The sequence below is a fragment of the Osmerus eperlanus genome, chromosome 13 (assembly GCF_963692335.1).
Source record: "Osmerus eperlanus chromosome 13, fOsmEpe2.1, whole genome shotgun sequence".
Lineage (NCBI taxonomy): Eukaryota > Metazoa > Chordata > Actinopteri > Osmeriformes > Osmeridae > Osmerus > Osmerus eperlanus.
In genome coordinates, this window is record NC_085030.1 from 11368521 (window position 1) to 11393605 (window position 25085).

At 45.8% G+C, this 25085-nt stretch overlaps 1 protein-coding gene across 3 annotated transcripts in view; it reads right to left on the reverse strand.

Annotated features, from left to right (window-relative positions):
* Positions 1-2856: 2856 nt before the first annotated feature.
* The window catches only part of macrod1 (mono-ADP ribosylhydrolase 1), a 40598-nt gene continuing 18369 nt past the window's right edge, over positions 2857-25085 (reverse strand). Inside the window, exons 4-11 of one of the 3 annotated variants that reach the window (XM_062476323.1) lie at positions 17738-17767; positions 13573-13689; positions 7216-7337; positions 6988-7018; positions 5465-5538; positions 4052-4133; positions 3788-3822; positions 2859-2992 (exon numbers count right to left, since the gene is read on the reverse strand). In XM_062476323.1, coding sequence (XP_062332307.1) covers positions 3815-3822; positions 4052-4133; positions 5465-5538; positions 6988-7018; positions 7216-7337; positions 13573-13689; positions 17738-17767 — 464 coding nt within the window. In that variant the 3' untranslated portion in view covers positions 2859-2992; positions 3788-3814. Of the gene's footprint in view, positions 2993-3787; positions 3823-4051; positions 4134-5464; positions 5539-6987; positions 7019-7215; positions 7338-13572; positions 13690-17737; positions 17768-25085 lie in introns of all 3 variants that reach the window. The other 2 variants (XM_062476322.1, XM_062476324.1) reach the window with 2 other exon arrangements.

The window sequence follows — 25085 nt, forward strand, 5'->3', positions numbered from 1 at the left end:
CTGTAAATAGGGTCGACACATTACCTTTCCATTGGTTACTTCACAATAGTTCAAATGAAGTCCAACTCAAATTGTTGAAATTTCACTCCAGTGTGCTGCACAGGGGTCATTTGAGTCGAGTTTTTTGTTTGTGACGGCTCATCTCCCTAGGGTCCTGTCTGTCTGCTGGACAGCAGGATGGGAGGCAGGGGACATCTAAACTTTGATCAAGTGGTGGACTGTAGTTTAATTAAGAACAGCCTCGGGCTACAGAGATGGGAGCCTCTGCACACTACCCACTGAGACTCGACAATACAACAAGCAGGAGAATAATAAGTGTGTTTGTGTGTGTGTACACACTCTCTCCACCCGACCCTGTAACCTTGCTTCCTCGCAAAACTGTCAAAATCGCAGGGCTTTCAAGGGGCTTTTACTCAATTAGGTTAGCCTGGAGGTACCGCTGTCTATCTGTGCCCCCCGCCACCTCACCCCCCCCCCCCTTTCCTCCTTCTCTTAGTCTTTGTCTCCACCCCTCCCTCTTTTTCTCTCTCCCTCTCTCCTAGTGTATTAAAGCCTTTGACGCTCTCAGTAAAAGCTGATTTATTCTCTGCTGGTATCGATCGGTTGCTGCATTAAAGATTATAATTCATTACCCTGGCCCTTTTAATACATTAAACACTCAAAATAAAAATAAAATAAACTCCAGAGGAAAAACACTCTGGAGACGTCTGCCCGTCGACCGCAGTCCTTGCTACAACGAGAGTGTGTCTGTGTTTGTGTCTCTCACTCTCACACAGAAACCCAATCTCTCTTTCTCTCACTCACTTACACACATACACAGCATGCTTACAGTCTCACAAACACACCAACATTTCAATGATGCCATAAATCTAGCAATACTATACTGTAGTCAATGAATTGAGGGGTTGTCCATGGTCATTAAAACAGTTTAAACTATTAAAAAAATTACTCAAACAATTGCTTAGCAAGAGCAAGACTATCTGAATATAACAAATGTACCCAGCTGGTGACTTAAGCGACAGTGAATGGAGACTTGGACAAATCTTTCTCGTTCAAGCCCATCCTTGAGGTAATCATGGACCTGACATGATTGCAATTGGTGAAAGTGAGCTGTCAACTTGATAGCTTTCACCAATCAACTCGGGTCAAATCTGTGATCTCTCCCAGAAGTAGCCAGGCTCGCGCTCCACATCCGTCGATCCCAGCTAAGGGACAATTGGAATTCTCCATTACTCTCTACCTTCCATTTTAGGATCCCCCTTTTTTAATACAGAAAGCCCCTCCTTTCCTCTTTTTCCTTCCTTCCTCCCTCCCTCCCTCCTATTCCCCTCTCATTCTCTTCATCTCTGACAGGCTTTCAGACAGTAAATCAGCAGCATTGATCCAGCGCAGCGCCCAAGTGTCTTGGATTCTGCTAAAGAGCCATTTTCATTTCACAAGCAGTTTACCTCCCCGCCCCTTCCCCACCCATCCATAAACATCACCCTCCATCCTTCCATCCTCACTCCGCCACTCATCAGGACCACATCCACGGCATTGGCTGGCTCCTATCTAATCCCCATTCCCCCTTTCTTTCCTTCTCAGGTCTTTCTCTCTTGAGAGATAGAAACAATAGCTTGAGATTCATTTTTGATGTCAGAATGCAATGCAATACTGTTAAACCATCCAGTCTGTGCAAAACCAGTAATTTATTGAGCCAACAGCATTATCAGTGTACTATGGAAGACTACATTAAATTGAGCACCAAGTTAGCAATACGGTTTGCATAAATGGTCTTCATTTGTCATTCTGTTGAAACAAAAACTACATTTGAGTGTGTGAGAAATACGAAAAAAGGGGGGGAGAACAGACGGATAAAGGGAAAGAGAGCTCAATGATGGGACAGTGATGAAAATTGGTCGGTTGGGGGGATAATGAGTTTCTCTTTTCATCCTCTCCCTCGTTCACTACGCCTGTCTCTCCCTCTCTCATTATTCAGAGAGAGCGGTTTAAGGCTGGCCGCACTGTCTGCAGCTTATTAAAAACGAAGGCCTTCACATAGGTTCATCATGCTTCTCTCTCTCCTTTCCACCGTTACCATGATCCCTCTCTCCTACCTATCCCTCGCACCCAGCTCCATTACATCACACCCGTTTCCTGTCATCCCTCCATCCCCCCTGCTAGTCCTGTCATAGTCCCCTCTCCTCCAACCCTCCTTAGTGTTTTCCCTCCATTTACTCCCCACTCCTTCCACTCTCCCACAAATATCAGGTCAAAAAATATATCTTTCTTTTTTCTTTCTCTCCTTTTCTCTCCTGCTCGGCCTCGTCCGCCAAGGAAGATGTGAAAATCAATAAATAAAGTTGTCAGAACACGAGAACGAAAGCACAGGGGTGGGCTGATAGACACTAACAGGGATTTTATTTCAAACAAATCACCGCCCGAGCTCTCTGAATGTGACAACACAATCAAAACCCCACACACAGCCGTACATACTTACCGAATTGCTCCGTCTCTCACACACACCCACACAAAAAGAGAAGATGACACGAAAGAGAAGATTCACAAAGTGGTCCCTCTTGATAAACTCAGTGTCTCGTGTCCAATCCCCCCAGAAATTACACCCAAGCCTTTGTGATCAGCTTTAATGAGCTTCTTTTATGGAATCACTCTGTCTCTCTCTCTCTCACACACACACACACACACAAACAAACACAAATACACACACCAAACATTGAGCATTTCATTATTCTTACACACAAAAACAAGTCTTAAGGGGGATAGAGTTTTGTCAAAATCAATGCTTCACTCAATCAATTTAGTTACAGAATAATCATTGTCCAGATATCCATCAAAGGTGTCTCTTCACACCTAATAACAGGGGGGAGCGATGGAGGAAAGGGGGGGGGGGGTAGAGGTGGAGGGGAAATCATCGCATGTGAAAAGCAACGATGGGGATCAGTGTCCATAGCAACCCAAACGCCTCTTCATAGTTTGCTCTTGACCGGGACATCTGGGAGGAGGAAGAGCAGAGGCCATGTCAGGTGATGTCCTTCATGTACACCAATATTCCACCCTCCATAGTGATAATCCCACCAAATACTGTACATTACACACACAGAGTAGACTCTTCTTCTGTGACTTGCTACCTGTCGTATAACATTTATTTCACATACTGTGATGCAGTAACTGCATGTGACTGCTTCACTCAGCTGACATTAACAGCATAGCAGCGGGAATGTTACAGTTTGAGAGTCATGTTCCTCCTAGGGCAAAGGTGTGGAGCTGAACCAGGCGGGTTAACACCGACATGTGTCACCCGCTCAACCTCAACTCCTTTGAACACCTCCATTCCACTAATCATTAGGTACAAGGAATTCTCTCTCTCTGTCTATACATCCTGTATGTATACATTTAAACAGGAAAGACTTAGTAAAACAGCACACAGTGGCTCACAGTTAGGTACAGACACACAAGTCAAAGACATTTGGGTACAGAGACTGACTTGTACTGCAGGCTAAAGCCTGGAGCTTGCTACAGGCACAGTCAGCAGCTCAAAGTGCTGTGCACTAAACAGACCAGTAAAATGTTAGCGTTAAGGAACAGCGGAAGTTAAGGTCATGGTTATATGTCTACCATGGTTTAGTTGGTTAGGAAAGGTTTGCGGTTAAGTCAGGGTTAAGGCACACGGGTCTCACAAAGTGTGGGTATGAATCAACTACCAAACTACAAGGTGGCATTTCCCATTGCCATAGGTACAGTTACCGCTAGAGACACACATATCTCTCCTTCACACCATGCTGGTTACCTGTGTTCAATAGGGCGCTTGGATTGGTCAGCAGGCTATGAAAAAGGGGTGGGTATAGAGATGAGGGGGAAAACAGAGATGATTGGCTAAGAGACCTGCTACTCCGTAAAGAGTTGTGGCTCTGGATTTGGACCCTTGTGTCACTGTGCGTGTTGGTCTGTGTGTCCGTGGAGGAGTGTGTGTATACAGGCATGGGTTTGCGTGATCACTACGTGTGAGTATGTACAGTAGGCTGTGTGTGTGTGTGTGTGTATGTATACTTACCGCCAGGGAAGTAGTAAGGGAGGTTGTTCTTGTACAGCTCGTAATCACTCGGCAAAAAAACACAGAAGATGACTCTATCCAACTGAGACACAAACACACACACACACGTGAAAACACCACATTACAGGGCTTACATCAAAATGTACAATTCAATCAAGCGATATTCCACCCCCTATCACTAGGGCTGCACAACAATCCCCCTCACTGTAATAAAGATGGTGGGAGACACGCAAGGCTTAAGTGCTGGCAGCTTCTTCATGGTACAGTAACAACCTAACCTGGCACACTCCATTAGGCTGGCTGGCAGAAGGAGAACAGGTTCAGAACAAGCTAATACTTAGATCAAGTCCTGTGACAATCCACAAGGATTCACATTGACAATGTGGTGATGGTTCCGTTTCTGCTACGCAATAAGCCCCGTTCGTGCTTCTGTCTCTGTCCGTGGTGGTTTTTACACTTGAATGAATTATAATGCTTGTTCAAGATGATTTTTCTAGACTAGGGAAGAAGCCAAACTAATTATTATAATAGGCTGTGCTATGAAGGTTGGAAATGCTAATTGGACAGAAACTGTTCTTACAGTTTACCATACGGGAGACGGGTTGCTGATGTAAAAGCTCTGCTAAAAAGTCATACACAAACACAAATAATGTGAAACTGTATGTAGAAGCATTTGCAACAATATGCAACATAATTGCATTTCTCCCTCCTATCAAATTTGTAAAGATTTTAGGCGACGTCATTTTGGGAAAAGTCGTCTTGAGTTAATCTTGAGTTGTTAAATAAAAAAAAAGCTTATTAGCAGCATATAATAGAAGATCTTTGGACAGTCTCTGTCCTTAAAAAACGGTTCCACAAAGGACCTTAAGTTTCCAGACAAAGCCCTTTACAGCTTCACGACTGTTTGGAACCCTTCATTCTTCAAATGCAACCTTAATTCAGAGGTTTCATTTGTGTTACAAATTGACAGATGTGGACCTTTTGTGTGTTAGAACTTAGAAAAGGTTGATAAAGAGAAGGTTGGAAAACAACAAGATTCAGAATGAGGAAAAAAGGAGAGACAGGATTGTTTGGAAAGTTATCACAATGTTCCGTTCCATCTCAACTTCCCTTTGCTCATCTATTCCATCATGCTGTCATTTCAGTTCCCCTCTCTCAGGAGAAACTGTGTGTGTGAGCCAGTGTGTATATTTGTCTACTCATCCCGCAAGGAGCCAATTAAAACACAGACTTGGCCATGGACATTTTGGGTGTGTTTAGTGTGAGTGAGAGTGAATTTGTGCAAGTGTGTGTGTCTTGGTCTGCCCGCTCTTTGCTCTCTCCCGAAAACAAAAACAACAGCTGTGTGAGAGAAGAATACCAGGTGTTTCTTAAAGACAAAATAGAAGCACAAATCCACGCACAAACACTCACACTGTGATCATGATCATTCAGGTATTCTCTGACGGTTTTCAGCGCCACGTCCACAGCTTGTTCAGGTGGGTATCCTAGAGAGAGACACACACACACACAACACATATGCACACACACCAAAATATGTTAGAACTGTATCCATGTCTCAGGGCAGCAACATAGGTAAATATCAGTTTTTATCTTATTAAATATTTATGCCATACTTCCATTACTGCTTTTTCAAATAAATGTCTGTATTTGTTTGTCAATCTATCTGTGTATGTATGTCTGTGTACACACATCTAAGTTATATTAATAACCAGCAACACTGGCACTGTTCTTTTGAAAATATACTAGTGCTGTCAAACGATTAAAATATTTAATAGCGATTAATCGCATTCATGTCATAGTTAACTTGAGATTAATCGCAATTAATCGCTCAATTTTATCTATTCTAAATGTCCCTTGATTTCTTTTTGTCCCATAATTTTTTCTCATTTTAATGCTCTTATCAACTTGGAAAAGTGGATCGGATTGCTTGGTGCAAATGTAAAAAAAAAAAATGTTTTAAACAACATTGCAATCGCCTGGCTTTGACGAGGGGGCGGAGAATTCACATCAGCTGTGTGCTTGGCCATCAAGTGGTATTTCAGACTGGACGTGCTGCGATGATAGTTCAGTTCACAACGACAAAACACACAGATAACTTTGGTCTTGTCAATGGAACCATTTGGCAACTTTTCAAAAGTAAACTTTCCATTCAGAATCTAATTGGCATTCATTTTGGCGTCTTGCGCTCGCCATCCACTCAAAAGTAACGTTAGCCTACTACTCTTTAGCCGGCTCGCAAGCCCAAACAAGTGTGTGCGGCGTGCCTGTTGTTTTGTTTCCGGTCTAGCTAGATACGGTGTGGTGTTGTAATTTTTCTAACGTCAGTAGTTGTTGCAACAGCATGTGAAAAAACTAAAAAGTTTGCTAGGCCAAAAATAACGTTAATCTTGCGATAAAAAAATTGACGCTGTTAAAATGGGTTTGCGTTAAGGCCGTTAATAACGCGTTTAACTGACAGCACTAAAATATACCAATGTAGTTTTAGAATTGCATAGGTGTAAATAAATCAATGTGGAATAGAAAAACTAGCACTGGGATTTCAAGTGTGTGTGACTAGGCTAGGTATTAGATTATAACCAACTGTGTGTGTCTGCGACCTTCTCTCCCAGCCCAGGGAACCCTGGGGAGTCTTGCTGAGAGCTGCAGATTGTCAAACTCCAGTGAGTGGGGGGATTACATGCCATCTGACACCATCTCCCTCCTAATCTCTGTTAATCTGCTCATCTAATCCGGCCCTTAATCTGGAGAACTCCACTCTCCCTCGCTTGCAAGAGCGATATTGAAAAGTGTCACACTAAGTTAATTAAACCCTCCCGGCTTAACAGTGATGCTGGTCACGGATAGACAGACACAACCAGACAGACAGACATATACTGACATACAAAAAAAGACAGGCACAGACAGGTATTGTAGACAGACGCATGACAACTGACCGTAGACCCCAGTGGAGATACAAGGGAATGCCTGCAAAGTGGAGAGAGAAAGATAAAAAGTGAGAGACATAGAAAGTTAGTGAGAGAAGCATGCAGATAAAGAGAAATAAAAGAGAGATAAATAATTGTTAAAACTTTTCCTACATCTTTTCCAACCCTACCACTTTACACATACCTCCAGCTCCCTGCACCCCCCCCCCCCCCCCACCTTCTCCCCAAGTGTCTCACCACAGAGCGGAGACCTTCTGAGGTAGCACAGTCCAGACTGTTCCAGTAGCACTCCCTCAGTCGGCTCCTCTCCTCCTCCCCCACTGCCCCCATCACAATCGGTCCCACTGTGTGGATCACATCTGAGAGAGAGGGATGAGGGAGAGAGGAAGATGGATAGACAGAGAGAAGGGGAGAGAGAGAAAGGGAGACAGAGGGAAGGGGCAACAAAAGAAATCAAACTGGAAGGAAACCAAAATGTTTTTAAATGATGTTATACACTCGAGGCCAAAAGTATTGTTCATCCTTTTGTGTTTCGCAAAGTTTTCAGTAGCTTCAGTTGTTGATTTATATTGTTTCTAGATTATTGTGCAGAGTGATCAGATGCATTTTAAATAAAAGCTTTGATGGCCCAATTTATTTCTTTATCACAAAAACCCACAATTCACTGTTTTTGGGGCCAACATCATTTCACTAATCATATCATCAGCACATGGGAAAGTGTGAATGAGTACTAGTCAGGTGAAATCACTATCATTCTGATTGGATTATAAGAGCAAACGGGTTGCTATAGTAGGAGGGACACTTTGCATATATTTGATGTTTTTGCTTTTTAAACGTATGAAATGCTTATCACTGTTTTCCAATATACCATAGAAACGTGGAAAGAATTACAAAAGAAGCAAACCTTGCAAAACACAAATGTATGTCACTGCCAATATGTTTGGCCATGACTCTACTGGCAAAACAAAATACTAAGAAAACTGCGATGCTTTTGAGATATAAACATACTTTACACAGTGCCAGGCTGGCTGACCCATTGAAAATGAGAAACTTAGAACAGAATGAGAGCATAGCCGGGCCATGGAAATAGGTGACCACAGGCAGGCCTTACTACCTAAGCACAATTTTAAACCAATATGAAACGCTAGCAGCATTTAAAATGCACAACACTTAATGGAGAAACCCCCCACTGCTCAGTTAGTTAGAATGAGGAAAATCATGTTTAAAAAAAACAAACATATTTTCTTTATATAAAATATAAATAATTATGTTTTTAATTAAATTAAAATTAGATTTTCTTTTCATGCTCATAAAGCATTCATGTTGATTTGAAATTTAATTGAGAGAGAAGGGCAAAGAGAAAAACAAAATGGATGAACAAGAGGGAGAGAGAGAGGCCATTTGATGAAACCCAAGCTCTGCGGCTAACTGAAGTAATATCAATCAAGTCACTTCAACTGAAAACCAACACACACAAGGAGAGAATGAAGGTGAGCGTGAAATACAGAGAAAAAGAGAGCGATAGAGTGGGACAGGGCTGCAGTACGTAGGGAACACACCAACATCATGCCAGCCGCGAGGGGGACCCAGCGTGTGTTCCTGCCCTGTGTGACTCGCCCAGGTAGGGCCGTGATCAAAGCTAACAACCCAAGCAGCTGATGTGCTGCAAACAAACTGGCTACTTTCAATTCTAAACACGGCCATGTCACACTCCAACATTGTACGCTGCGAAGAGGACAACCTATCCTATAGATTGTAATTGTACCCAAATAAGAATTATGTTTTTATTCCTGGTAGAAAGGTAGGATGTGTAGCATTGGATATTGAAGGGTAGGATGTGTGTATGTGTATGGACTGGGTGTGCTAGTGTAGGGACAGGTGGCTTAGAGTGTGTGTTTGCTTATGTGGTAAGCTTGTGTGTGCCTTCTCTGGTAAAGGTCAAACTGGACGTCCTAGACAGTACTTCAGAGTCCAGCGGCCAGGTGCGGTTACGGGAAGTAGAATGTTACAGAAGCCATTCGTCTACATGTTACTGCTAAATGTCACCACCACTCCAGTGACTACAACGGCCCCCATCAAAAAGGCCTTCCTCCCTGTGTACAAAACAACTGAATTCTCCCAGTATGCATTTTTCCATTATGGCTCCATCCTAATTGGACTTTTTTATTTTATTTTTATTTTCCCACACCCACACCTCCTTCCACGCCCTCTTCTTCCACACCCTCTCCCCCTTTTCATACTGCTTCTCTCCATCTCTCCCATCTATATCCATATTTTATTTCTCTCTGTGTGCTCCCATCCTCTCTCTCGCCCGTCCGTCTCTCTCTCCATCTCTCAGTCTTCCCCCCTCCCATCTCTTTCACCCTCTCCCCCTCCATCTCCCCCTCTCCCTTTCCCTCCATCTCTTCCTTAATCTCTCTTCCTCTCTCCGTCACCTGGGGCAGACAGTACTGTCAGTGGGCTGTTATTTAGTGCCTCACTCCAGCGCTGTTTACATTATCGATCGGCTGTTTGTTTAGTTTTACCATACATCACCTGAGTCAGGCACATATTACCTCAACAGAGACTGAGGGAGGGAGGGAGGGAGGTGGGCGTAAGAAGAGGAAAGAGAGAAAAGCAGTCAGTAGTGGAGAACACTGGGATAAAGGAGTGTGTGACGAGTGCGAGTGAGAGAAAGAGAGGCTGAGAGAAAGAGGGAGAGAAACAAAACGCTGTGTGTGCAAAATGTGTGTGTGCGCGTGTTAGTTGCCGTGTGACAGAAGGAAACCAGGCATTTGGATCGCTACACCAGCGTGAACTTCAACTTGAAGCCCATCCATGCACAGACCACCCCCACCCTCATTTCCCATAGAAGTGTATTCCTCCTGCTATCCGGCCTATTGTCTGCAGCCTTCTAGTTTTCCTCCCCTCTTCCCCTCTTCTCTGCCTCCCCTCAGTTACTACCTGAGAGAGGGCAAAAATGAGGACTCCTTCTTTTCATATCAAAACTTGTGCCTCCCTTTCTCTTTCTTTCACTCTCCTACCATTCTCTCCTGTCACCATCTGTCTCTCTCTTTCCTTTGGTTTCGTTTTTGAACTAGGTTAACCGGAGCTGCAAAAGGCAGACCGGCCCTCTGGGCGTCAGTCCCACAGTTCATGCTCACTGAGGCAGAGAGCACGCTAAATCCAGTCCCAGGCTCCAGGGACAATGGAAGGCCAGGCCTGCTGTAAGCCTGCAGGGGCCCTGTGGAGAGAGGGAGGGACGGAGGGGGAGAGAGAGAGAAAGACAGAGTGAGAAAGAAAAAGAAAGTGGGTGGGTGAACTACTGTCTCCAAGCAGCCATCTCAAAGAAAATAGGAGAATACGGGGGAGAAAGGAGGAAAATCCAAATGATAGAAGAAAGAGAGGACAGAATTCATCTCATCATGAAAGAGCATGAAAGGCATTCTCTTCCCTCTTCTTCCACTTTCCATGCTCACTTTCTTTCCCTTGTCTCTTTCTTTCTGTGTGACTTTCACCCCCACCCACCCTACATGTCTGTCTTACTTTCTTTGGCAGAGCACAGCAACACCTTGCTCCATCTCCTCATTCTTTTGCCCCTGAAGCGACCGGATTAGTGAATGAATTAACACCGTTGTCAAACGCCGCGTTCCGGCGCCTTAGCAGCTCACTGCAGCTATGGGTGTGTGTGTGTGTGTGTGTGTGTGTGCCTGTGAGAACCAACAAAAAAAGGAAAGAAAGTATATGAAAAAGAGGAAAAGACAATTAAATAAAAGATAGCGAAATGGGGGGGATTACATATGTATTTGACCTGTCAGAATATCTCCCTTTCACCGCCACATCCATCTATTGTATTTCACACAGTATCTTTGGCCTGTAGCACCACTAATTATATCTGGTTACAAACAGCAAAGACAACAACAAGTCAAGATGTTGAAGCAAAGAATGGGGGAGGAGAAGGAGAAGAGAGACCCGTAGTTAGGGGAGAGGTGTAATGGATGGGGAGAAAGGAATGGTACTGTATCTGTGAAGAGAAGGAGACGGAGGTGAGGTCTTGGAGGAGAAAGAGAGGGAGATAGAGAGAGAGAGAGAGAGGTGTTTGTGAGGATTTTAATTAGTGCTAATTGGCCACTGAGGGAATGAAGCTTGGTGATAGAGGAGAGGAGGGGGGGGGGAATAACTGGTGGCTGCTATGGTCTGATATAACTCTCTCACTTTCTTTCTCATTTTCTCTGTCTCCATCCCCCCTCTTTCTCCAGTTCCACTCTTTCTTACTTACACTGTCACTAACTTCTCAGGCTGTCTCTCTCTTGCTGCATTTCTCTGTCTCTGTCACTACCACATTCTCTCTCTCTCTCCCATCCATCCATCCCCCCCCCCCCCCAACCCCAAACCCCCCCTCCCCTGTGTTGCTGTGTTGTGTGGGCCTCAGTGGGCTGGAACAGGGAAACAGGTCAGTATTGGTACACAGGTGGGCCCTGGGGCTCCTTACAGGCTCCCCACTCTAACAACCACAAACACTCTAACTATCTCTGTCTCAAACACACACTAACAAGTAAGAACACCCTCTATCTCATTCCAATTCCCTACCGTCATCAGCTGTCCCACCTCTCTCTCTCTCTCTCTCTCTCTCTCTCTCCTCTCTCTCTCTCTCTCTCTCTCTCTCTCTCTCTCTCTCTCTCTCTCTCTCTCTCTCTCTCTCTCTCTCTCTCTCTCTCTCTCTCTCTCTCACACTGTGTGTGAATACAGCACATCACAAACTCTTTTTCTCCCGACTCTCACGTCATTCTTCCTGCCCCCCCCCCCTCCCCAGCTAGCTCTTAATCACAACTAGTTAGAGGTGTTTCCATCTACTGACAGCAGTGCCTTAACATCCAGCCGCTCTGAAACGGGCTCTGTTCCTGCCTGACACGGGTAGCGCCCACACACTTTGGAAGTATGTGTGACACATCCAGGCCGCCAACACGCCAACATACCCCCGCGTCCCGCCGGTTCCATATAAGCGTCGGAGTTGCCGGCAGCGGGGAGAGCTGTTAAGAACGGATGCTAGGACGGCCGCTCACACGGACGTGCTGATCTGAACCGTACTGCGCCGAGTCCCGTCAGTTTGTTTCACACTGTGCGTGTGAGACTAAGTGTGCGCGCGTTTGGTTAGATGGGCGCGTGTGTGAGAGCGCATGCGAGCGCGGGTGTGAGAATGCGTACCTGTGTGAGAGATCGAGAAAAACTCGAGTGTGTCCGAAGCCTCGGTTACATTTGTAGAATCTGGACTGGTCTGGTGTGCCACAGCACGGCCCAAGAGGTGGGCGGGTGTGTGTGGGTGTACATGTGAGAAAGAAAGTCTGTCTGTTTGAGTTTAGGGTGTCTGTTAGTGTTTGTGTGGGTGTGTGTACATGTGTGAGATAGAAAAAGAAAGTCTGAACGTGTGTGTGTGTGTGTGTGTGTGAAGCCTCCATTACGTCTCCAATCTGTGCTGGCCTGGCAAAGCCCAGCCCAGCAGTCAGACCAGACATGAAGTGTTCTCTGACAGATCTGAGAGCAGTTTCATCTTTGGGGCGGGGGTCTGACTGATCAGAGATGGTACTGATCTGTCTCACTGTTACAACTGGAGTGTATCAGGGGGGAGACCACTGCTGAGCTGTGTCACACACACTCCACCACCCGCACATGTATTCTGTCTCTCTCTCACACACACACAGTCTCTAAATGAGCGTGAGAAGGAAGCCATGCTGACAATGTGAGAACAGCTCATCTCATTCCAATTCCCTACCGTCATCAGCTGTCCCACCTCTCTCTCTCTCTCTCTCTCTCTCTCTCTCTCTCTCTCTCTCTCTCACTCTCACTCTCACTCTCACTCTCTCACTCTCTCACTCTCTCACTCTCACTCACTCTCACTCACTCACTCACTCCACCCTCCTGCCTCTCATTTGTTCTCCTACTTTCTTCGCTCTCCCTTCTTATCAGTCTTTTCTCCTGCACCGCTTATTGGATCTAATGCTTTTTCACTTCCCTTTTGTTGTCCCATCCCTCTCTCTATCCCTCTCTTTCTCTCTCCTCATTCTGTCTGTCCCCACTGTGAAGTTAAACCCCCAGCACCATAAGCTGCTATCAGTCTTCTGCCACAATCAAATCAATCACATGCACACACGGATGGGCACACACACACACCCAGACTTTTCAGATTGGTGACAAATAGAAGAAAAGGGTGCACATCTGCCAATATGAGCAAAAAAAACATGCAGCTTGGAACTGTAAACACTGGTTAACCGTATCATTACTGCTATCTCACCCAGAGATACAGTTGAAGGGAGGGGTGGAGGGAGGGATAGAGTAGAGAACAAAGGAAAGAGGAGACTGAGAAGAAAAGGTGAGGGATGGTGGGAGAGGAACAAGAACGTATAGACTGTAGCAGGCTGGAACTCTCAATACAGGCAAGATGTGTGTGTGTGTGAGAGTGAGTGAGTGTGTGAGTGTGAGTGAGTGTGTGAGTGAGTATGTGTGTGTGTGAGAGTGAGTGAGTGAGTGAGTGTGTGTGTGTGTGTGTGTGTGTGAGTGAGTCAGTGAGTGTCGTTAGGAGCTGTGACAGGGAGTAATGAGAGGCAGGCTGGTACTCACATTTGGCCGGCAGGCCGTAGCCCCCCGTGATCTTGGCCTGTCCCGTGTCACACCCGTCCAGCTCAGCACACTCGCACTTCAGGAGGGGGCCGGCCGTGCGGTGGATCGCTCCGTCCACTGTAGGGAAGAGGCCCAAATTCAGCACGGCATGCCAAATTTCAAACAACTGACATTTACCTAACACTACTTGGGGTGGAGGTGATGGTGGGGATAGGAAGGGATGAATCAGTGAACACCTGGTTATCACCACCCTAGAGAGGACTGAGAAGCAAACACACACACACACAACCTGTGAGCGGTGCCGTGGCTGGTATACCCTGCCTTTCAACATGTCAACATTTGCTCCTTCACATTCCAGTGTGTTTTCAGGGACCATGGCTAGCTATGGGTTAGGCTAAGCTAGGCTGCAAGCTCTCCGTTTCCATTGTATCAGCATCATGTGTTGTGGCAACCAGGGTGCCAGCCTGTGGCAGGGTACGCTGGCTTCCTAGTCTCTCCCCGGAGGTACCCACTGTTTAAACAGTACTAGTGCCAAGAGTCAAGAGTTTCTGTGTGTGAGAGTAAGACTGTGTGTGACTGATGAAGAGTGATTGTGTTTTGTGTGCGTGCATGTGTGAGTGTGTGTGTATAGAGCTGGAGGTGACACACACCCTGACACCCCTGACTCTGAAATAGAGAACAAGTGTGATAACAAGCTGGAGAGAGGGAGGGAGATAGAGTAAAAGAGGGGGATAGAGGGAGGGTGGAAGGGAGGGAGTGAGAAGGGATGAAGAGGGAGAGGGAGAAGGGAGAGATTGACAAATGTAAAAATAGTCTGGAAGTGAAGACAGATAAGAACACAACCATTCAGTTGGTGAGAAAAGCGAGTGTGGGGACAAGAGTGAGACAGGGGAGCAAGGGACACTTCCCTTTTCCTTGTCTTTCAAGATTACCCCGTGTCTGTGTGTGTGAGCAAATGTGTAAATAGACAACACAAAGTGTGTGCATGCGTGTTTGTCCTAACCCTTTGTTTGAGAACTTGAGTGAGAAGATCCATCCATATAGACACAGTCATTGATAAGACAAAGCACACATCATCTTTGATCCTACACTATATTGTTCTCTCTCTCTCATTTACATTACATTGTCATTTAGCAGACACTCTTATCCAGAGCGACTTACAATAAGTACAGGGACATTCTCCCCGAGGCAAGTAGGGTGAAGTTCCTTGCCCAAGGACACAACATCATTTGGCACGGCCGGGAATCGAGCCCGACTCCCTAACCACTCAGCCATCTGACCCCACTGACTCAGACACACACACACTCACAAACCCGCTCACTCACTCAAGTCACTCACAGGCACACACAGAAAAGACATGGATACACACGCAGACACACACACACACACACGTACACTGTTGTGCAATTTGCAAAGCAGGACAGTGTACCACACAGCGTACAAGCATTTCTGTAGTAGAGAGCGTGCAGGTCCTGAGAGGGTAGTCGGCCATCATTAGCCCAGTGTGCTAGCGTGCGGAGGAGAGACCTGCTTGGGATGCAGCCCACCACATCAATGGAACAAGAGGGAGTGCATATCCTTTCATATTAATATCCTCTTTATACACTGGCTTATTGATCTTCTGGAGGGAGAGGAAGAGAGTGAGGGTGAGCATGTGTGTGTTAAAGAGAGAGAAAGAGTAAGAAAGTGAGTGTGTGTGTGTGTGGATGGGGGGGGGATCAAGGAAAAGTAGAAAGACTATGAGAAAGGGGAGGATATAAGATTAGAAATACACAGACATCGGACTGTTGAAGAGTAGGAGGAGGGAGAAGACACAGGGGGGGAGACAAATTAAAAGGGAGATGCAAGAAAACCTCTGGAGTTGAGGACTGCAGGAAAGGGAGAGGAAGTGAGCTGGACAGCAGGTGGAGAGAGACCCGGTCAAGAGAGGGAAACATGGATGTGTCAAAAGAATGGAGGGGTTGGGGATTTGGGAGGGTAAGATGAGGAGGAAAAGAGCAGGGGGAAGAAAAGAAGGGGTGAGAGACAGATGGATGAGAAGAAGGGAAAGTAAGAAGAGATTAACAGAAATTAGTGTCAGAGGGGAGATAGGAGAGGACGGACTTGAAGGGAGCAATGGGAGGGGGGGGGGAGAAAAAGACAGGGATAAGAGGAGGAGGAAGGCGGGAGACAGGAGGGTTGGCTTTGAGTTCCATCCATCCAGCCAGCCAGCCGGCCAGGACTGTGTTCCGGGGCAGGTGTTTGAACTGAGCCACAAGCCAGAAGAGGCGGGGGGGGAGAGGAGGTGATAATTGGCTCTGTGCTTACCTGGCTGAGAGACTGCTTTCCTCAGCAATACCCCCCGAGAGCTTCAAAAACACAAACAACCTCCCACAAACGCACGCAATCTTGCAATCGTAAAAACGTGTGCAGACTAAGATGCCCTCACCCCTCTATGTCCCTTGACACACACAATCATCTATATTTACCAAACCACCATCCCTTTCCTCCCAAAGAAACAAACACACCCACCCGCCCACACAGTCTCTCTCTCTCTCTCTCTCTCTCTCTCTCTCTCTCTCTCTCTCTCTCTCTCTCTCTCTCTCATGTGCAAGCACATGCACATCTAGATTGATACGAAAGTAAAAGCAACACCCTCGTTCCACGCAAGGAATACTAATTTGATTTCCGCCGCCACGGACGCCCTTGCCAGCTGACCTCTGATAGGTCTGGCGCCTGTCTGTTAAACTAATGGGGCGGAACGTTGGCATATTGCTTTCCCAGAACCCCCCGGCCACTCAGTTATCGCAGCCTCGTTACCGTGGCAACGTTTAGGATGGTCTGGTGGCGGGTACCTATGGCTCACACACACAGACCGAGATTCGGTCAACAGCAATGACAACACACAAAAAAAGTGCCCACTGCAAAAAACGAATAACACATGACACACACCACAGAACATAAATAAACACGCCTGCCTACCTATTCCTACCTACTTACCCTCACACAAACTTTACTCAGGCTATATGCATCTAAATGTACTATGTACAAGAAACTAAACAGGCATTAAGTAAACGACCCATCACTGTACTCTCTTCCAGCAGTGAGTTCACTTTATTTTCCCTTTTCCACCGGCAGCAGCTGCCCCGCCCGCTTCCTTAAAACAGCTGGTTGATTTTGAATGCCACCCTGCTAAGTAGATAAATGGAACAGAAATGTGACATATTGCTTTTGGAGAGCCTCTGAACCACTGGTCTTGAGTCTCTGAGGAGTGTTGATGCCGACCTTTGTGACTCTGCTACACTACGGGTCATTCTTACAGAGTCAGGGACAGGACAAAGTATTTTCAGTCCGTCTTTATCTCAGTATTATCACCATCATCATCATCACTCCTACCATTGTCCTTCCATCAGAATCCTTCCTCCACTTGTTTGCTTGTGTGTGTGTGTGTATTGTCCTGGGAGCACGCAAAGACATTGAGTCATTTAGCAGACACTCTTATCCAGAGCGACTTACAGGGACATTCCCCCGAGGCAAGTAGGGTGAAGTGCCTTGCCCAAGGACACAACGTCATTTAGCAGAGCCGGGGATCGAACCACCAACCTTTTGATTACTAGCCCGATTCCCTAACCGCTCAGCCACCTGACTCCCTCGCAAAGAACCAAAAGTGCCAGTCTGTGAAGGGCATACGGCCGCCTGAGACATCACCATGGAGACAGGGGAACCTTGGACAGACTGATACACAGACACACAACTAGCAGGTTCAAAATACACAACTGTGTGTTCTTCATGTCTCCAAAACATTATTGCACTAACACACACCGAGACACGATCACCCACAACGAACCCCCCTCCCCCCCACACACACACAATGTACATTGTGGTGATTAGGCATTTGCTGTACAGATGCATGACTTGTATCAATAAGCCTATTGACTCCTCACAAGACACATGCACGCACACAAGCGCGCTCGCACACTCCTACACACCTACCAAAGAGCTGAATACCACACACACAGTCACTACATTCTACTGTACAGATTCCTTCTCCCCATCACACAATATCACAGTCTGAGACTTGCACGCCCACGCAAACACCGACGCAAACATCTACCTCGTCTCAAAGTATTTAGAAACAGGAAGCAACAGAGAGAAGCTGACGATTGGAAGATTGAGCACGACTCACCTCCTCCGCCTCCCAGCAAGGTCTTGTTGGCTGGAAAAAAAGGAAGGAGGTAAAATGTCAACGACAGACAAGTGAAAACAAACATTCTGTTGAACACAAGCGTCAAGGGCTCCAAGTGAATGCAATGAACAGAAGCTCGCTCGGAATGGAAACACTTTTGTTGTGGCCAATTTCAAAACGGCCATGGAGAGAACCTACGAGGCTGACCTCCGCTCACCCCCGCCTTCCAGACGTGTGACTCCTGATGGGCTGACATGTAAGGTTTGAGGTCTGCACAGGTTAAAGCTCTGTTCATGTTTGTCTTTTTTGTAGTTCTTTTTTATCTCCAATCCTTATTCAGTGAATGTAAGAGAGGGAGGGAGAGAGACCAAAAGGCAACATGAAGACGAAAGAGAAACTCAACACAGGGATGGAGAGAGAGAGAAGGGACCAAGAGGAGGAGGAGAGACTGATATGATGGTGAGCAGAGCGAGACCAAAAGGCAAAAACAACGCTGGGGACAGATAAATGAACAAGGCTCAGCCTCTCAAACTGCAGATCACATCAGAGAAGAATAAACCAGAGTCGAGCAGCGGGGCATCTATCCACCTATGGACATTGTATTCCTCTTGCTCATCCCTATCCTATCGTCCCCGACGATGGTCGCCTTGGGAGCAGTAGCATCTGCTTGTCTGTTTGGGGAGACAAAGGCATCAAAGCAGAGCCTCGGGTAGACGCCAGGCCTAAATGCTTGTGTGCATGCACAATCACGCATGCATACACGCACGCACACACACGCACACACAAACTCTTACGGACAGACGTGCATCGACACACACAGACGGACGCATGCACGCACACGCGTGAACACAGACAGACGCTCGCACACACAAATACAGACTGACAAGATTAGATGTTGGGGTAACCATGGCAACTCCTAAGCCCAAAGGTTTGTTACCTTGTTAATTAGAAAGAGAGAAAGAGAGAGTAAAAAAAACTGTGCGAGAGAGTGTGTGTGAGAGAAATTGAAAGATGGAGAGAAATATGTCGAGAGGTAACACTTTTCTTAGTTTTGTCCTTAATTTAAGACCAAAGTGCTGAAACAGGATACCAGAATACAAAACAGATGAGAAGGGAGAGGGGGGGAGAGAGAGAGACAGAGACAGACAAAGAGAGAGAGAGAGAGAGAGAGAGAGAGAGATGGAATGGAGAGGGAAAAAATACAGTGAAAGAGAACAAGAGGCAGAGGATAGTGAAAGAGATGGAGAGAAAGAAAGAGAGAAGTTAGGAGCTAATACCAAGGGGAGAGAGCTTTACTATCTGGTATTACACCAACGTATCCCCTCTCCCTGTTGATGATCGAAATGTTTGTATAAGCAAATTCAGTGTGTATTATTATTTTACACACTTATTATTTTTATTAATAAGTGTGTGTGTGGGTGTATGTGAGAGCATACAAATGTAAAGGCTTGTGTTCACATGCTTGTTTCTATATGGAGCATAGCAAGTGTTTCTAAATATGTGTGCGTGAAAGACAAAGATAGAGCAATGAAGAGTGTAAAATTCAAAATAACACACTGTGGACAGCATGTGTTTGCGTGCATACAAGATGTATTAAATAATATTTTCTGCAAATATGTAATATGATTGGATAGCAGAATAAAGCATGGGAACCATCGGGGAAATAAATAAGATGTAATGTAAAATGTAATATCTGATGACGACAACCAGCCAATTGCTGGAAAGTGATGACAATGTAGCTGAAACTACTGAAAAACAGGAGGGAGGGAAAGGAGAAGAGGGCCAGAAAGGGCGGGAAGGTGGAGGGAGAGGTGAGAGCCTGGAGGGAGAGGTGGGAGCCAAGTGACTGAGGGAGGAGGGGTGGGTGGGGGGTAAAGGGCTGGGGTGCAAGAGAGGGAGGGAGGGAGGGCATGAGAGAGAGTGAAAGACAGTGAGGGAAAGAGGGACAAGAGTGGAGAAGGCACAAGGAGCGCAACATTTCTGGGAACATAAAATTCAAGAGATGGAGGGTACTTTATCTTTCTCCTGAAGAGGTAAGTAATGAGACCTGCCTGGGGGGAGAGACAGAAAGAGAGAGCGAGAGAGCGAGAAAGAAATAGTGAGAGAAAACAAAAGAGAACATGAGAACAGATTGGGTCTTTGGGCCTGGGTGATGAATGGACAGGTGAATGGATGGAATTGAGGGAAGAATGGATGGCTGGATGTTTGCCGTTGCAGTGGAGGAGTGTGTAAGGAGACACTCTTCACTCGTGTGGAGACCTTAATAGCCATCAGAGTCGTGCATCAGTAGGAAATGATAATGATGATTATGATTATTAAGGTTGTACAAATTCAGCCTGCAATATATAAACCACCTCTATATCTCCTCCTCCCTTCCTCTTCTCCCCCTACGCCCTTATTTGTCTTTCTCTGCACTCCTCTCCCCCTTAATCCCAGTGCCCCAATGCAACCTGTTTGTGTATTCTTCCCCTAACCCTCCCCTGTCCCAGCTGCCTGCTATCATCCACGTTACATTGTTATTGTGGCATTAGGCTTGGCCTCGTTTATCTTCTTTGCATTTGGAATAATATACATTTGATATAATTGAGTTGCCTCGTGATATTAGAAGGGTAATACATAAATCCATATGTTACAAATGATAGATGAGATAATAGCAACATGTGGGTTTAGCGTTACAGCCACCTAGGTCGAAGACTCACATAGCGGATTTAAACTACAGTAGCCTACTTGTCCTTAGTTCAGTGTAATCTACCTTTCGGTCGAGACTACGATCGGAATTACGCACAACCCAGACAGCTAGTTTGTGTGCGTAAAAACGGACTTCCGCAAGTTTCGTATGGCTGTCAATCAAATAATATATGGGATTTCGTAATTGGTTGAACAGAGCGACCTTCTGAACTATGTAAGGGAGCTTTTGAGCTTTGCGTGCTGGTGTAGCTGCCCCCGCGCGCCCTGTCTACACAAAGGCACGCACGAACAGAATCGATGCGTGAATCACGTTTTAAGCAAACACCTGGTCCGCTGGACGCCCTCTACGAAATGGATTAAAAATAAAGACACATTCGCGGTACAAATCGATGCGGTGGAGAGAGAGAGGTTAGTTGGTATAGACGCCAACTGTTACTCTACATTGAGGTACGCGTACAATGCCCGTTTTCCCACCCAGCTCGCATGGACTGACAATCCATTTAACTTACGCTCAAAAGCAAGTTCACGGGGGCTGTGAGGCAGTTTAACATCACTGACACGGCCTCGGAGACACAGCGACGTAGGGTGCGATAGGAAAAACGGACCACGGCGCTTTATTTTAACAGGTTAGTGACTCGGTCTTTCACACGCGCACAGAGACGCACGAACGCACGCTCATCTACAGGGAGGTAGATTTTGCCTATTCGGAACTACACTCCCGCGGAGGAGGTTTTCAGCGATAGGGCATTTGGAGGCTTTTATCCTCTGAATAAATGAAGATGGTAATCTGAAGCGGATCGTCTAGTGAGGCTGGCCGGGCAGCGGCTATCAAACTCGAGCCAGAACACAGACAATTAAGGTAGGGATACATTTCACAATTCTATTGTGTCCGATATGTTTCTAGGCTGAAATGTGCAATCGAAATTAAGTTGCTTATTCTACAGTTTAAATTGGTATAGTCCACATCTGTACACAACAGGTTCATCAGTGAACAAATACATACGAGTCAACTCGTTTAACATCTCTATGAGCCTGCATGATAGTATTGGATTCGTCGTGCGTATTTATGAATGATAAGTAGCTTGTTGCCTTCACTGTGTGTGTATGCGTGTGTGCAGCAGGGGTGGTGTGGTGTGCTTAACTTCAAATTATGTGTCACAATCTGTTTTGCATTGATGAATACAGACAAAAATAATATGTTGGAAGAGGAGGATAATCGGGGATGGAGGGAAAGAGAATGGAGGGAAAACAGGAATATAACGTTTGGACCGAAACAATAAGACAGAGAGATAATTCAAAGGCTTGGGTACAGTGACAGAGAAAAACAGGAAAATGAGATGCGCCTTCAATGTTCTCTTTTTTTTCTGTCCCTCCTCTCATCTCCTCTGGATGACATGCTCTGGAGGCCCTGACCTCCCACTGATGGGAAAACCCCAGCCCGCAGGACACTGCGCTCCAAACACACACACACACGCGGAATAATATCACAACAGTCAAACCAACAAAATATTGCACCATCAAAACACACCACACCACAAATACACAGTACAATACCGACAGAAGTGCAACAGTGGTCCACATGACATGGAAAGGCCTTTCATTACACACGCTCTCTCTGTCTCAAACACTCAAGCACATACTCAAACACACAGTCAGGATTACCGTGGAGCAAACTGGGCCATATTGAAACGTCAGATTAAAAAAGGATTCTCAAGGCCTAAACATTACAGAACACCCGATTAGCGAAGGAGGGAAGAGAGACAGAGAGCAAGGAGGAGAGATCAGGGCAAGACTAGGCAAAAATTGCATCATGGTAGAGAGAAAAAATGCCACATACTAAAATGAATATAGTTCAACAGCTACATTTTAAATTATTTCTTTCCTCACAACTCCTTTTCAAGTCAAATCCACTTATCAAGAGATGAAATGCGATGAATGCAATACACCTCCCTCATGATTTAAACACATTACATGTTTTGATTATTAATATAACGTTTTGAGAACGGACAACACTTAAAACAATGTTTTCTTACACAAGTGGGTGGTTACAATGGAACAGAACATCACCTGGAAATATTCTTAGATTCCAGATAAGAAATGTGAACAGATATGCATTACACAAATGTAGAGGGTTTTGCCGTCAACACCCACACACACAAACAGTATTGCATAATAGAGGATTATAGCTTTAAAAATGAACGTGGCCCCCTCCCCTTTTTTAGTCGCACAGTAGCACAAAACAGCCATCTAAAACTACAGCAGAAAGACTAGGAGCTACAGAGAGACATTAAGGGAGAGGAACTTCACGGAAATGAAAGAAAATATTTCTCTCTCCTTCCATGTACTCCCCCTCTCCTTCTTTCTCTCTCCCTCTCTCTCCACATCTCTCCCTCCCTCTCTCTCCACATCTCTCCCTCCCTCTCTCTCCACATCTCTCCCTCCCTCTCTCTCCACATCTCTCCCTCCCTCTCTCTCCACATCTCTCCCTCCCTCTCTCTCCACATCCCTATATTGCTTTCCTTCTCTCTTTCTATGTGTAGGCCATGTCTCTGTAGGAGTGAAAAGTATGACTCGTTCAGTAGGAGGGAATGGGATGTGTGCGTGTGTGTCAAAGTACCAATGTGCTTTAACGTGTGTGTCAACTTTAATGTGTGTACGTGTGATAGTGAGTGTGTGACAGTGAATGTGCGTCTGTGTGTGTGTTTGCATGTGTGTGAGCAGTGAGGTGTCCAGCACTTAAATTGCCTGTTTACTCCCTGGCTCCTGCATCATTCAGAGATACAGAGGTGGGGGGGAGGAGGTGGGGAGAGACAGAGACAGAGTGAAATAGAGAGAAAGAGGTAAGGAGGATGTAAATTATTTCAGCTGCAAAAACACTACATCATATTTAATGGGCTGCATTTATACACCACACTGTCAAGATGCTAGGTGGGAGCCAGGGAAAGTATGAGTGTGTTTTGAACAATATGTGTATTTTGTGCATACTGTGTAAGCGTGTGCCCAAGAGTGAGAAAGCAACTAGGATAATTATTACTTGTTCGTTTTAAAAGAAACCTCAAGCTCTCATCGTACCCACAAGATTTATGCAAAACACATTTACACTGAGTGTGTGTGTGCATGAATGTGTGTCTGTGATGGGTGTGAATGTGTGTGATTGCCTGAGAGAGAGAGAGAGAGAGAGAGAGAGAGACAGTTTGTGTTTTTAAATCCATTTGTGTGCATATTTTAAAAGCCTTTCATGTGTAGTCGAAGAGGGGAAAAAATGGAGGTGCATTTTGAGTCTTCTTGTCTGCCTCTGACAGATACAGTATAACATGTAGGGAGTCAGATGGCTGAGCGGTGAGGGAGTCGGGCTAGTAATCTGAAGGTTACCGGTTCGATTCCCGGCTGTGACAAATGACGTTGTGTCCTTGGGCAAGGCACTTTACCCTACTTGCCTCAGGGGGAATGTCCCTGTACTTACTGTAAGTCGCTCTGGATAAGAGCGTCTGCTAAATGACTAAATGTAAATGTGTAGTCGAAGAGGGGAAAAAATGGAGGTGCATTTTGAGTCTTCTTGTCTGCCTCTGACAGATACAGTATAACATCTGCCAGGCGCTCCAGTCCCGTCTCTCCTCTAAAAGGCTGTGCTCCCTTGCATCCATTCCTCACCTCCTCCTCCGAAAGTGGGACTTTCTCTCGAATGTGTGTTAAGAGGCAAGGAGGAAAAGGAAGGTAGGAGGGAGCGGGACAAGATAGGAAGGAAACGTGGAACGAGCGTTGAAATCCAGCCCGTGCATTTCTTCTGTGGTTCATTTATTGTCTCCATTCGCTCTTTTCATCCATTTCACTCTGTGGGGATGAAACCTCCAGGGTAAACTGACCTCGTCTATGTCTGCCTTTATCTACGTCTCACACTTTACTCCATGTCCCTCATCCCCCCCTTTCTCCTCCTCCCTCCCATGGTGGTTTTCAGGACTGCCTATTGAGGAGTTCCATCTAGACCTCTTCCTCCCCCCTCCCTCTTGTTATCTCTCTCCGTCACTCCCAACCCCCCTCCTCTCTACTTGTCACTCTTTCCCCTTCTCCCCTCTCGTCCTCTTGGGTCGGAGAGTGCTGACACATAAGGAAGTCCATGAATTAATGAGTAAAGGCTAAGGAAGGGTGGATGAGAGGATCCTAAACAGTAGAAGAAGAGAGCGAGATGAGAATAACAACTTAAAACAAACGAGTCATTTCCTGACGCGTCACTGTGTGCTTCCACCATTCCCTTCACCAAGCGCTCCGATTTCACACAGGCAATTACGAAGCCCGTATGAACCCTTCAGAAAACGTCAATTTGACGTACTTTGTAAACGATGTCATGCCGGGTGACTGTGCCTGCAGGTTTAGGTCTGCACTGAGCCGACGGCAGGAATGTATATCTTTTAAATTATATGTGAGGGATATTACAGCTATTTGATTCAAATTGTTAAATATTTTCCTAAATGTACTATTTGGCCTGCAGCTTGCACCGATGTTTGGTAAAACTACAATACCCTGGGGCATTCAGGAATTTATCAAGGATGAAAGAGGACCTTGGGGGGAGAACGGAGGGGAGGGGGAGACAGGCAAAGAGAGTGTGTTTATAAAGTGTGTGTGTGTGTGTGTGTGTGAGAGAGTCCTTGCAAGAGAGTTTCTC